At 35.3% G+C, this 14,968-nt stretch overlaps 1 protein-coding gene across 1 annotated transcript in view; it reads left to right on the top strand.

The window, feature by feature from the left end:
* The window catches only part of LOC145261093 (laminin subunit alpha-like), a 192,906-nt gene that overhangs the window by 32,123 nt on the left and 145,815 nt on the right, over nucleotides 1–14,968 (top strand). Inside the window, exons 3-6 of the mRNA XM_080119281.1 lie at nucleotides 4,208–4,378; nucleotides 5,666–5,879; nucleotides 11,384–11,502; nucleotides 12,776–12,866. Coding sequence (XP_079975407.1) covers nucleotides 4,208–4,378; nucleotides 5,666–5,879; nucleotides 11,384–11,502; nucleotides 12,776–12,866 — 595 coding nt within the window. The remainder of the gene's footprint in view (nucleotides 1–4,207; nucleotides 4,379–5,665; nucleotides 5,880–11,383; nucleotides 11,503–12,775; nucleotides 12,867–14,968) is intronic.

The raw sequence follows: 14,968 nt of genomic DNA, 5'->3' as shown, positions 1-14,968 counted from the left end.
GAAGCTGTTGGAAACACCTGGCCCAATCGACCCAGGGTGAATGCCAAGATTGTGACCTGACCAATTTCAGCGCATTATTCCCAATCCTTGGTGTTGTCTCGCTATCCACCTAACAAACTCCGTAGCTGTTATCCTCTAGAGCCTTTTGGGTCTTGATAGCAATAGCTCCTTCGTAAATACAAAACCATTCTAGTATTCAAACTGAATTTGTATTTAAAGACAGATCTATTGCGTTAACCAATCTCTGCTTACCAAGGCCTAAAAGCTATTCGAGGATAAGGGTTCTCGATGCTTGTCAGCTGGATATTAAGACAACGCTGAGGATTGGTAACGATGGTTGAAACTGGGCAAAATTTGACTACTTAAGGGTGACAGTTTAACGAGAACTCAACATTAAACTTGAAAACGTCCCAGCTGTAGCTAGCTGGGAATCGCTCCAGTGATATTATGTTCCAGTCAAGTAGTCCTTGGAAAGAAACTTTGCTATGGACGTTTTAATTTTACATACAGTAGAGAAAAAAAACTTATTTTTGTAGCTAAACGAATTTTAATCTTTAAAGAGGCACAGACTGGAGCCCAGTCGAGCAGCTACCATGACAATGTTTTTTTTTTTTCCTTTAAGCTATAAGGTCATAAAGCCGTTAGCAATAGACAGCCTACTAAGCTAGTTCAAAATGCATAAAACTTAGTAATAGAACTTCGAAAAATGTGATAATATTCATTCACAACTGAGGCAGCACATTCAGGACTACAGAACAGTGAGGAAATCGCCAATACATCTTTGAACAAACTGCTATGCAGAGGATCTAATGTGTATTGTCACAGGTTTAGTCTGTTCAATCACAACATGGGACGGTATTTAAGTTTTGTGGTGAGGCTAAAACCATGAAATCTGTATGCAATGGAAGTAACTGTTACCTTCCTGTGAGTAGACAGATCTAATCCAAGCAGATCATATACCTCAGAGAGAACAGGGTCATGATGGGAAATATGTAGTATATATCTGACATGACACTGTAGACACTAAAGATAATCTGAACCCATTGCTAACTCCGAACACTATGGACCAGTATTCCAAATAGGGATTAATCATTACCTTGTCAGCAAATGCCATTTATGGGGAATTTGGTAGCTCAGGATATGCAACGCATAAAGCTCCTTATTAACCCTGTTGAATACATAAGACCTGGTCGTCAAACCTAAGAATATCACTCCATTCTAATTTTGAGAATGGCTCAAAGGTGTCTTATAACCAAATTTCAGAGACAGGAGACATCTAGAAGACAATAGCACCCGTTTTTGGTGTGTTGAACTATGCCTCAGCCCCCACCCACTTTGACATATAAACAAGCAGCAACTGCAGGTATACTGACCCTAATGTAAAGGTCTGGCTGTAAACCAAAAATTTGTGCCATCAGTATAAGAGCTTGGGAACACAGTCGAGTCATCTCTGTTGAAATGAGATGTTGCACTGTCCATTTAATGTCTACACGTCGTTGATGAAAACAAATAACATTGGCAGAATAATACTTCCTTGCAGCACTCCGGCTGAGATAAAAAGCTCTTCCGATAAACAGCCGGTGACCAAAGTAGCCCACAGCCAATTAGGCAGATAGTTGCAGATCCAAGAGAAGAGCTTGCCTCCGATACCAACACTGACCCTGCTGCAGGGATGGGTGAGGAATAGTTCCAAATGCGTTGGTAAGATCTAAAAAGGCGAAATTGTGCATTTCTTAGCCTCAAATGCTGATACAGGCAGCGTGTTTGGCGGCAGTGTGATTTTTAGAAAACCAAACTTGGATGGATGAACTGATTTTGAGATGTAAAGTAAGGCAGTTGTTCAATGTGTTCCATGACATTGCCAAGAAAAGATCAGAAATTGGATGATAGCTAAATAAACTTGATCTATTATCTTTGCACTTGTAGACCACAGGACTTCTAAAGAGGCATTTGATAGATACAAATGACATTAAACAAATGAGCCAGGGCCTACAATAATGAACAAGCACGCCGCTTGAATAGAATATTGGGAATTTTATTCAAGTTTATTCAGTTTTGTCAAAACGATATTTGGTATGAACCGAGAAAAACTAAATCTCTTCTGTGAGAAAGAGCCTGTAAGGGATGAAGTCTCATTTCTATACTAAGGATTTTGGTCCAAGGGGAATAACTCTTAGTTTATAAGAATTTTTTTACAGGGTTGATAGTCGTAAGTAGAAAAATATGAATGGTCTTTCGAAATGTGTTAAAAGCCGAAACGATGGATATTATATATCCGTAGTTGAGATATATAACATCAACGAGTTTCACAATATAACGTATTCAGGAATAGCAACCGTTCTGAAAATGTAAAAAAGAACTTTATTTTTTACCAGGAAGTCATTACTTACCAAGATCACTCGGATATAAGGGTTGATGAATGTAAGGTGGTAGTATAGTAATAATAATGTACATTGGGTAGAATTTGGATTATGGGTACGGCTCAACAAGAATTTAATTTCGTGCATGCCAGTATTACGCGAGTTCAACTTTCTAAAAAAAATTGTCTTAATAAGTTAAGAGTTATTCCCCTTGGACCAAAATCCTTCGTATAGAAATGACTTCATCCCTTGCAGCCCCTTTCTCACAGATTTAGTTTTTCTCGGTTCCATTGAAAGTTCAGATTTTTCTAGTACCGCTATGTCATGAAAGAAAAATTATACCGTGAAAACGGTTGATTTTTAGATATTAAATCTTTCTAAAATCCAGTGTGCAAAAAAAATCACCAGGATATCTGCGTTGTTTGGGTGTCTGTCTACTGCTTATAAAGTTTTTCTCCCCCCCCCCACCTTTCTAATAGTCCAAGGGGGATAACTAGAGAATTTCTCTTCAACTGAAGGGGAATAACTCTGGTCGTGCTTGCATTTTTATAAATGTAAACTTGTATATACCAAGTATGAATACCTCTGCTTCCGAAATTTTCAGTTTACGAAAAGTGTTATAATTTCTTTGATCCTGCAGACGAAAACCTTTTTAGGATACGAAAGATACGAGCGACAGAAACTCTATTTTTCAGGCACCTAATTCTTCGAAAACCTGTTTAAAATCAGTTTAATTCAATTTAATTTTTTTTTTTTAGTAATGTTCTTTAATATTTTATCTAAAAACCTTTCTTGGACTTTCATTTTTCTAAACCCTCCCCCTCCCCCCCCCCCATAAATTAAACTTATTTTAAAAACTGAAATTAATGTACGCATTCAAATTTTTACCACATTTGAAAAATATAGATTGAAGATTCTTAAATTTTGATCGTCCACCCTCAGATTTTTGTAAGGATGGGAGTTTTTCCTAGAAACCAAAAAGTGTGTGTGTGGGGGGGGGGGTTATATATATTCCTATACATTTTGGATTTTTGTGTATTGATATTCATATTAAAACCTTCCTATTTAAACAAAATACAATTTTGGTATGTATGGGCTGTGGAATTGCATTCATCTGCAAAAGATCTAATTTGTATATCCTTTTAAACCTTCACTTTTAATTCCCTATTAGTTTTTATCATTTTTATGGAATGATTTTTTTTTTTTTTTTTTTTTTTTTTTTTTTTTTTTTTTTTAAGGTAACTATTATGTGTAATTATATTCATGAAGACATTCTATGTGATTTATACTTGCATAATATCTGCGTAAAAAAGCTTATAGTAAACACAAACCTCTTAGATTTATGTATGCATATATTAAAAAATTTTGCCTACCAAACTCTTGTTTTTAGTCTACAGGTATGAAACTTAATATATAGGGTATTGGAACCCATGCGAAACTAATACATTGCACACACAGATCTCAAATGGAAGTATTAACAGTTAGATACTAGTTTGCTTTTATCCTTATAAAATTCCAGGTTTTCATAGGACTTGGAACGGATTAGATAGCATGCGTGTAAAACTCCTTTCAGAAAACGAAAATTTCAAGATATGAAAGCAAAGCCGGAACCAATTTTTGTATATAGAAGTCCACTGTATATTTTCTTTTTCCTAGTTATTCTAGGGAAATCCTGTCTGCGTTGTTGGGTGTCTAATTTAAATATTTTTTCTTTTCTTTATGACTAATGACCCAAGGGAAATAATTTTCTTAAAGAAAGGGGAATAACTCTGGTAGTCCGTGCACTTTTATAAATGCAAACTTGTATATTTGTTTTAATGACGTGTTTTCTTTACTTGCGTTTTCAGATCATTGTATCGCTTGTGGATGACAGGCCGAATGCCTTAAATTTCTCGAATTCTCAGAAGTTGCAAGATTGGACAAAAGCGACTTCCGTGCGGCTCAGAATGATCCAAACCAAAACTCTTCTTGGTCATTTAATGGCAGTAAGAAGACAAGACCCAACCGTCACGAGAAGGGTAGGTATGATCGAACATCCGTTGTGTGTGTGTGGGGGGGGTAGTCCTCAGTAATGTACTGGTTTCATCCCTAGTCTTGGGTTCAGCATCAAACATGCTCAATCTCCAGCCTAGAAACATTTCTTCACCTGGAAATGTTAAGTGAGCCTCTTAGACTTTGACTGAAATTGTAGAAACTGAATCTATTGGACACTTAGAGGTGGCTCCTTTTTCCGCACTCCCTCTATTTAGGGATGAGCCCCTTTTTTTTTTTTTTTTTTTTTTTTTTTTTTTTTTTTTTTTGCAACCCAACTTTCGCTTTCCTTTGTCCTTGCATTCCATGAGGTTTCAGGATCTCCAATACATATCTTCGTTTTTGATCATGAAGTAATATTTTTTAAGCTAACAAAGTTGCTTCATGTTTTGTCTAGGGCTATTACCATAAAGCAAATTTAAATTTCTATTAACTCGTGAATGAGTTAATAACTTAAAGAAAAACTGACTTTTATGACCATTTATTAAGAACTGAAAATGTTAACTTTCACATGGAGTTCAATGTCACATGCCTTTTACCATACAGAATTTATTATAGCACTAACTTTACACTATTGAGCTATTTGAAAAACTTTAATATTTGATATATCTATTACATAAATGAACTGCATGCGTGTTCATTCCCTATGGACTTTGAAACAGCGGGGCCGATTTTTAATTTTATTTTGTTTATGTGAAGGTACTTGATGTATGGGGAGTGTTCTTATTTCGATTTTGTATCGAAATACGTCTAAGCATCAATCAAATATCCGATTAAAGAAAGTCCAAAGTTACAACCTACCATCACAAGTGCATTTGAGAAGCTTTATCACCGCACAGAAAGGCCAAGCCTATAAAATAAAGTGCAGATTTTTTATTGGCACATTCAAAATGCATGTTTATTTTTAGACCGCAATTGAACTGATACTTTTTGCATTTTAAACTTTAAAGCCATTACTTACAGATTATTTTATAAAATCAACAGATTCTCCAGTGCAAAGTAGACTACAATTTATTGTGCCCTGTCATAGCAGGGAGGCATGTGAAGCTCCCTATTGGTACATTGTTGGGAGGGTCCCTTATTAAAACAATCAATTTGATTTTAAAAATCATCACTGATTTTGATGACCATAAAAGTATGGTAAGATGGAACATTTGTTGATTCTCATTCAATCTCTAACATTTGGTCTTCCTACTATTGTGTGCGCATTATATATATATATATATATATATATAGGAACGTAATATTCAATTGTAATATTTTTCTCTTTGTAGTATTTCTACAGTATTAAGGATATCTCTATTGGTGGTCGATGTGTATGCAATGGTCATGCTGAAAGTTGTGATAAAGCCGACCCTACTCAACCAAACAAATTACTTTGCAAATGTCAGCACAATACCTGTGGCCCACAATGCGAAGTTTGCTGTCCTGGTTTTGTCCAGAAGAAATGGCAAAGAGTTACGACTAACAAAGACTTCATGTGTGAACGTGAGTAACTCCTTATTTTATTTTTTTCCATAAATGTTCCTTTGTTGCTGTAATCAATAGTTCATTAGAACTTACCGTTAATGTCACTCCAGAAATAAAAATACTTCATCTTATGAACAACGTTAAATTAATGACGTTAAGACAATAATACAAGTTTTTTGGGTGCTGTTAGAGGATCAAAAATCAACGCTTTTGCATAGCTCTTCATGGAGCTAACTATCTCTAACCAGGAGATGCATTTTTTTTTTTTTTACCAGCATTTAGAACGCTGAGAACATTGCAACTTCGAGGAATTATAAAAGGTGTGGCTATTTAAAAAAAAAAAAAAAAAAAAAAAAAAAACATTTTGTAATGTTTTCATAATTTTTTATTTTTAATAGCCAAAAGGAAGCTTCACACACAAGGGAAGCTTCAACGGCCTTTTTTATTTTAAGTAACAATGTTTATAACATTAATAGCAAAATGTAAATTTGTATTATAACGAATTTTATAACATTTTATAAGTTTTTGTTTTTGTAACATTAATAGCAAAATGTAATTTTTTTTTTAGCTAGCCAAAAGGAAGCTTCACACACACAAAAGGACGCTTCAACACTCTTTAAGTAACAATGTTTATAAAATTAATAGCAAAAATTTTTTTTTTTTTTTTATGGGGTTTATATTTGGATTCCTCCGACTTCTGTTCTCATCTTGAGTGTCATTTTCACAACGTCAATGTAACTTCCGACCTTCAGATGTTTGTCAAACTCCGGAATTTGGACAGAATTTCGAACAGAATCCTTTATTTACTTGGAGGGTAGCATGCTCTTGTTCCGTCAGACATGACTGGATAAAGGTCATAAGAAATTCACAATTGTGGCCCAGTGGTTAAAGTATTTGGAAAAATAAATTCTAATAGTGCCCTTCTCCTGAAGGTATCAGTGTAGGCGACTGGAAAATACAATTGTAGAAAATAGTCACATCTTTTCTTGGAATTCTGTGAAGTGGAATTGGTTTCAGAATCTTAAATTCTTGCATGAAAAAAATAATTTTAGCGAAAATGGTGTTATTACCAAGAGATCTATGGGTCTTGCAAAAAGCATCTAGAAACTCTTAAAAGGAAAGTACTGAATTGGGGGAAACCATCTTCAAGAGCAAAGTTTAACAGAACTACTACAAAGATCTTGGAGGATACAAAAATTTCCTGAAAACAAGTTTATTACTGAATAGGATACTATTAATGCCTCAAAACGGGTGGGGGGATATTGGAAATCGCACTCCCCCACCTCTCGAATGAATTTGTCTATCAGTTTTTCTACCGTGAAGAATATAAATTACATACCTTAATGAAAACCTTACAAGAAAATATCTCCTCAGGAAGATAACCTACAATGATTCACTTGTTTAGATGGGGGGGGTTGCATATAACTATTAATGCCTTGCAAAAGATTGTGCCTAGATACGAGCACGTATGTAGCACAGATGGAAAAAAAATAGTTGAAATGAAGAGTCGCATTCGACTTGATGTTAACAATTTATTTACAATTGTAACAGCACATGAGTGTGGCGAAAATATCAGCAGCTGTAAAATTGTAAGATTTGAGAATATTAGCATGAATTGAAAACCTGTTTATCTGTTAATAGCACTACAGCATCCTCACAATTAAAGCATTAAAAAAAAAAAAAATTGAATGAGACAGGGAAATAATGACCTTCACAATTCCTACCTTAAATTATGCAATAGGATATTTTACTTTTTCTTTGTACCCTGTCCTCATCAGCCACCAACCAAGGGCGATAAGTTTTGGTGGCTAAGACTGTACTGCCACCCTTAGCACCACCAGTAGTATTCACCATCAGACAGTAATGGGATAGTCCCGATCGGTTGAAAGTATTTACAAGTCAGTTTACAGATGTTACTGCAGAGAATGGATTTTCTTGATAAAAAAAGCATGTTAGACGACCAGAAAGCGTTCTTTGATGTCATTAACTGAATTTGTGACTTTGACCAAATCCAACTTGATGCTGTTGGGCAAGCGTCTGCAGATGCTGCAAAGCACGTCTCAAAGACTGGCCATGTATGCCAATCTTAGTAAGGAAAGAAACCAGAGCGCCTCACAAAACCACATCCAACTTCAATGGGCAGCATGTGACACAACTAGTCAACCAGTCCTTCTCTAGTCAGATTGAAGGGATTCGTAATGCTAGTTCTTGCACTCGTGCAGCCTCCATATTTTCTTCCCATGGGCCACTCAATTCTACTAGAACATGCTTTAAATCTGACCAAACAAATGTCTAGTATTTAAAGTCTTTGACATTTGTGCATTTGTTTTGGGTTTTTTCCTTTTTTTTTTGAAAAGGAAGAAAATTAAAGGCGTTCTAATTTTTTTTTTTTTTTTTTTTTTTCTTAAAAGGATTTCTCAAACTATTTTTGTTACAAAGTAATGCAAAATTAACGAAGACACAAAAATAAGACGAGATAAAACGTTATCTGAATATTTTATTGAATGACAATTTTAGATTTTATAAAATTAGAATTTCAAAATAAAATTTTTTTTGCATTTTCATATGAATGTATAATTTAATACACTCATTTTCTACAAAAACTTCATTAAATGTAATTAAAATTTAGTCATTACCGGAAATGTTTTATTTTTAATCTGTTTAAAAAAATTTAAAAAAAAAATTTTTTTTGGAATTTAGTTTTGAATAATCATTTTTTCCCCCTGTTCAGTGGAAGTCTTCAAAAATGAAAACATCAAACAAATGCATTAATGACATTATTTTTTTTTTTTTTGATATGCAATCATATAGATTTGAGACCATCTAAATTAATGTTCACGAGTGTTTGATAAAAGAAACATGTACCAATGTTACTTGGTCCACATAACAAAAGGAAATGAAGATGCATTTAATGACAATTACAAAATGATTTGTTTTAGGTTAATTTTTAGTATTCAATAATTTATCAGTTTGATATAAAATAGAACAAAACAAAACTGGCAGTGTCAAAGGGTCCTTGTTGATACAATGCATGAAAGTCTCTTAACTTGCAATAAATCCTCGCGTATTCGATATGATCTTCCACCGTTCGTTCTCGTTCTAAGCTGTCAACAAAAAAAGCTTCACTCAACCTCCATGCTTTAGAATTCATCCCATAAGTTACCAAATGTGTACATATGCAAATTAATGGCATACGTTCACCAATGAGCAACCTACAAAATTATGCTCGTCTTTTTTTTTCTACGTTTTCTGCTGTCATTTTACAGGCTAAGCAAACACGAGGTCGTTTGTGAGTGATGATTTCTATTACATTTGAAATGAGTTAAACTTAAAATAAACATCGTTAATGAATTTTCAAATTAAAATCCACTGTTGGCCCACTGCTACGAATTTGGAATAGAGGCATGTAAGCAAAAAGTTTTAAGCTGTTACGATTTCAAAAACTTTGATTTACATGTAAGAGTGATCTGATCTCGAAATCCACCGATAAAAAAAAATTCTAGTCAAATAATACAAAGTGCAAAATATTAAATCTTTTAATCCTGTTTAAATGCAAAATCTTACTGAAAAAACTTTTCAAAAAGTTAAAAAAAAAAAAAAATAAAGTGGACCATCCGCAGTAAGGTGGATGGAAATGCAAAAACTAACGTCCTAACCCATTGGGCCACACTGACGGTCATACTATATTACAAATTTATGTAATTAATGTATCCGGGAGGTGAAATCTCTTGGAAAGAGATGATTTTATGTGACCCCCCCCTATAACCATCAGATTCTGTGGTCATTAAGGTAGAAAAATATTTTGTTCTAAATTTCACATTATGCATAAGTCCCTGCCCTTTAAGACAGTACCAGAATCATTCTTATCGGTTTTGGAGCCTCTCTTTTAGAGAGGCTTGTTTTATATAATAGACTAGCCTGGGTGCCCAGCGTTGCCTGGGTGTTTGGAGGTATATGTTGAGCAAAATAAGTCATGCCTTAAAGGAGGAAAAGAACATGAAAAAAGTGGCGTCTTTGCCGTTGCGTCCCTCATTAAACTGGAAGTGGCGAAGGTTTAAATTAAGACTAGTCAATCGAAGATGACTTCAAAAAATATCAGCGAAAAAAGCGACCCCTCATTGTGAAGTGCCCAGTTGAAGGTGAAGGAATTAATGTTTTTGGCCAATTTTTCGATATTTGTCATCCGAAGGGTCGTGCTTCAAAACTATACTGATTTCATGAAAATCCGTCACCTCTTTGAAATTTTAGGCGTACATTCATTTAAACAGACAGGTGAGTTTTATAGCCATACGCTGCATCAAATACACCATCTATAGTATGGATTTGGAATAACTTTAAAGTTGACCGTTAATTTTACTTGAAATCCTCATCTTCGGTTTAACATCAATTTCACGTGCTGATATGTGTTGGACAGCTTTAAGAAATTCTTCCAAAGTAACTTCTCTTTGGTCAGGTCTTTAATTATCTCTCTCTCAAATTCTTCCTTATCACTTCCACGTTTTCCTTGGTTTTTACCTGCCAATTGACCCTTCTACATCAACTGTTATACTTCTAACCCAAGTACTCTAATAGTTCTGTGACCAAACTAAGTTTTGTTTTGCACACCTCTCTCTATGCTCTCCAAGATTTATCTTCCTCTGAAGTTATCAGGATTAACCCCATCTCTAAAACTCGCATTATCCCGTGGGTCAATTTTTATCACTTACTCCAATGTTTTTTTTTTTCCTTGGCCATCTGTTAATTGAACCTTTGCCCTCAATTTTTCTACGTCTACTGACCAAAAAACCCCTCCATTCTTTCAACGTGACCATACCATCACAGTCTACTTTTCTGCACACTTATATTAGGATTTCATCTTCCTCACAGATCGGCCCTGTCGGTGGGGTATTAGAATACACTGAATGTCCCCCTGCAGAGGGTAAAAGTCCCTCAATGGGGGTCCTGGATATGACCTTAAACTATATCCAGTGGTGAGGCCCCAGCTTGCGGGCTTTGGGGAGTGTGGAGCCACCCTTTAATTACCATTGCTCCCAGGTCCACTCTGACCCGGAGTGGTAGTACCTGTTAACTATGGGTTAAATAGAAACCGACTTGAAAACAACGAATATATCCTACTAAAAAATTTTTCTTCAAAATCTTTGGATTCGGCATTAAATAACCCGAAAAGGGTTGATATGCCGTAAAACAACCAACCAACCAATCCTCAGGGATCAGAACTGCGATCTTTAAGAATCGCATTACATGTTTGAACGTGAGGATTGTAACCCATCAGATTGAAACGTTTATCATTTCAGCTTTTTCTGTTCTTTGGTTACTCCGTGTATGTGTCTCAACTAAAAATGTTAATTTTGCTGTGAGGGTAAAAACTTCAATTAATTCATGAAGAGGGGTAGAGGAGTTTGGCTTTTGTTTCATTAAAGACTTCATTTCTTTCTTGCTCTTTATTTTAACTTAGTTAAAACTAATTGAAAGATTTTTTTCTTTAGCTGTTTTTAACTGTCCTTTTTTATCTCCCTTTCCAGGCTGCAATTGTCATAGACACTCTGATGAATGCATATACGACCCAGAAATTGAAGAGAAGAAATTATCACTTGACTTGCATGGAAATTATGATGGTGGTGGCGTCTGCCAAAATTGTAGGGTAAGTATGACTCCTCGCATATATGTATACTAGAATGGCTTCCAGCATCGGGGGGGGGGGGGTCTAAAACATAACGATACAGGGAGAAATAAATTTGTTGCCATAAAGAAAACTCTACAGCTTTATTTTAAAACATTATAGAAAGATTAATTCAGGTAACTTGTTTATGTAGTAGCCTCAATCACCACTTCTGAGTCTGGAACTAGGAGCATTTTTTTTTTTTTTTTTTTAGTGGGACATGTTCTTGACGTATGACCAAATGAAGTAGTTCGGCAGGTTCAGGTTGGGAGGAGAGGGGCAATCAGGAGGGTACGAAGAAGTTGTAGGACTCTTTCTGAAGCCAAGCCCGAGTCTCTTTGAACTTGTGGGCCGGTGCAGAATCCTGCTGACACACCCAGGATGTGCCAGCAGTTATTTGATTGCAGTCAGACTTCGAAGATGATGTGGCCCTCACTTTAAACCATATAAAAAATTGTGAATACAAGTTACGTCCCATTATAACGAAGGGGCGTAACTTTTTTTCTTGATCTGACTGGCCTTGTTCTCAGTTATCGCAATTTTTTCTCACTTTTAACCCCCTCTAAAAAAAACTTTGCTTATGGAGATGACCTTCCAATGGTGAGCTCCCCCTCCAAAAAAAAAAAATATAACTGAAAATGAAGTAGGGCTGAAAAAACAAATGGAAGATGGCAGGCATCTTGGTTGGAAATTTAGAAGCCATAAAGAGTTAATAGTTGAGATGAAAGTAACATTTTAAACTACTTAAAAATATCAAAATGACGCAGGTAGATTACAAAGTAACTCTTATTGGCTATCGTAACTTTTTTCACTTTGTCAAGTCATTGTGGACTGTAAAACAATCCAAAATTGTTTTGAAAACTTGAATTTTGTCTAGAGAAATCCTTGAAAAGTCCTTGAAAATACACTGAAACTCTGTACGAACCCTGTCTTGGCCCAAAATTCACTGATTTTTTTTTTTTTTTTTTTTTTCAAAAGTTTGCAATGCCAGAAACATTTATATTCTACTAAACACCATGAATACATAGATGAAGATATAACGAACTTTTTAATTTCTCAAAATTACTAGATTTGCCATTAAATGTGAAGAGTTGATCTTATTGAAACAAAATGACTATACCTGTAAAAATCTATTCTTTCCTTTGCATTCATTTGATATGTTAACCTTAAATAAAAATTTTAGTGATCCTTATTTTTTAAAATATCTTAAGATTTTTAATTTAAAAAATTGACTTAATATTTATTATTATTACAGCATAATACAGAAGGAATTAATTGTGAAAAATGCAAAGCTGGTTTCTACAGACCATATGGAGTAGAAAAAGATGTTCCCGATTCTTGCCAACGTAAGTTTAAAAGCAAACAATGGGTGCAGAAATGAAACGGTTCCTTAACTAAACACAAACTCCCTGAGAGAAGTCTCTGAACGAATATGTATTACAACTTAACTACAAAGCTAGTTTTCTATAAGTTACTCCTTTCCCATGATTACTTCACTTAGTATTGATTCTCAGCTTGTACAGATTCTTCCCCCCCCCCCGAACAATGATTTAATTCCGGTCTTCTGGCCCATTAATCAACGCTGTAACAAATATGCTGTTACAAACTTCACCACCCTTTAGAAAAAGGGATGGGAAATGAGGTATGTAAAAAGGTAATGGGAAGGTTCACCAAGGACTTAAATTTCCTAAGTAGGGTAGTTAATCAGTGATATAGTGACTGGAACAAAGGACTGGACATCAGGATCAATATATTTAGTTGGTTTTAGTAGTGGGAGTGAGTTTTGTAACAGCTTGAGGACAGTTTATGGACGGTCTTAAGTTTGCAAAGTTGCAGACTTTTTCCAATTGAGGACAGATCAATTGGGGCACGTTATAGCTTGAATCACAGTGGAAGAAGTTTGGAGGCAAGCTGAGCTGATATCAACCCATGACAGACCTCGATAGACGACCAAGATGTGAATGTTAGCGTTTAGACAGGTGATGGTGTCGCACAATGTACATGTATATACAGAATTTGCCTTGGTTTAGTTTCTGTATTTTCTCTTGCATTGAATTTTTTACATACTTGTGAGCCACTGCATGCCCTTTCAGAAGCGCCAACATGAGACCCTTACATGGCCAAAAGAGATGAAAGATTATAAAATCGGCATTGAGGTCAGCAATTAGAATGCAATGCAAACCTTTCAATCGGTGATCATGGTGCAAGGATATTTAACATCCGAGGATTAGGCTGAAATCTCTGAACAGGTCGTCAACTCTTGATGGCAGAATTCTCATGGATTAGTCATCTTGTAAGTGTTTAAGAGTTTTACGATTCAGAATGTAATGCAGGCAAATGAGGCCCACGTAGATGAACCCATTTTAAGCCACTCGCTGGAGGACAGGAATATTTGACCACTCCCCCTGTTGATCTGTGTTAGCAGGCGACTTGTCTTATTTTATTTCTGGGATAGTCCAAAGATGCGTTCATACAAATTTTTGATTGTCAAATTTCCTCTATATTAAGACAAATGTCTCTTGTATATGCTCATGAAACAATATTAAAAAATTGTCAAGTAGTTTTATTTTAATAATTCTTTTTAAGCAGTTGATGGGAATTTGTAGGCATTACAAATCTATAACTTATGCAAAGGTTTTCTGCTTTTTTTTTTTTTTTTTTTTTTTTTTTTTTTTTTTTTTTTAACTATTGCGCCTAATACTCATAAAAAAATAAAACTGGTTCATCAATTGACATTTTTGGAGTATTTTCTTTGTTATAGGTACATAGATTATAAAAAAAAAAATTAGATGAGGAATTCTGGGAAGATTTTTTTTTTTTTTTTTTTTTTTTTTTTTTTACACCATTGGATCATTGCTTATCAAGGTCCAGTGGAACCAATCTCTAAAAGGTTAGTTGTGTTGCTGGTTTATATTAGACTTGAAGACAGCTACATGTCCAGTTAGTTAAGCAGGCTTGTGGTATCTTGTTCCCCAGATAGGATGCTCTAGGAAAGATGGTCCCAAAAGTTTGGAAAGTTCCAAGCTTAACCAAGCTTCAACCTCTGCTCCATCACCATAATGTTGCATCCCTTGTTTTATGAGTACTTTGATGGAATGTGCCCCAACGAACTCTTGACGGGTTTCACCTTGACATAAATAATCGGACAAGTGGAAAAATCCTATACCTTCACTGTAAAGATTCCACAATGCTGGAGAGCCTTCTACTCTAAAAGTTCTCCTCAAATACTTTGGAATTCCTTCCCTGTTTCCTCGAGTGTACAAACATTCAGAAATTTAAGTGTAAAGTAAGATCTCTCTGCTGATCTCAGTTTTTAGTGTCCCTGTAACCAGAGGTCCTGTGTATGGCCTTAAATTACCCCTAGTGCCCTCATTTGGGGAATATGGAGAATGTGAAGTTGCCCCGGAGTTACCACTGCTCCCAGGTCCACTTTGGCTTTGAGTGGTAA

This window comes from Euprymna scolopes, chromosome 37 (genome assembly GCF_053919585.1).
Source record: "Euprymna scolopes isolate OS-2025 chromosome 37, ASM5391958v1, whole genome shotgun sequence".
In the NCBI taxonomy this organism is placed as follows: domain Eukaryota; kingdom Metazoa; phylum Mollusca; class Cephalopoda; order Sepiida; family Sepiolidae; genus Euprymna; species Euprymna scolopes.
Note: the sequence above shows the minus strand (reverse complement) of the source record. Positions and strands in the feature narration are given on the sequence as shown.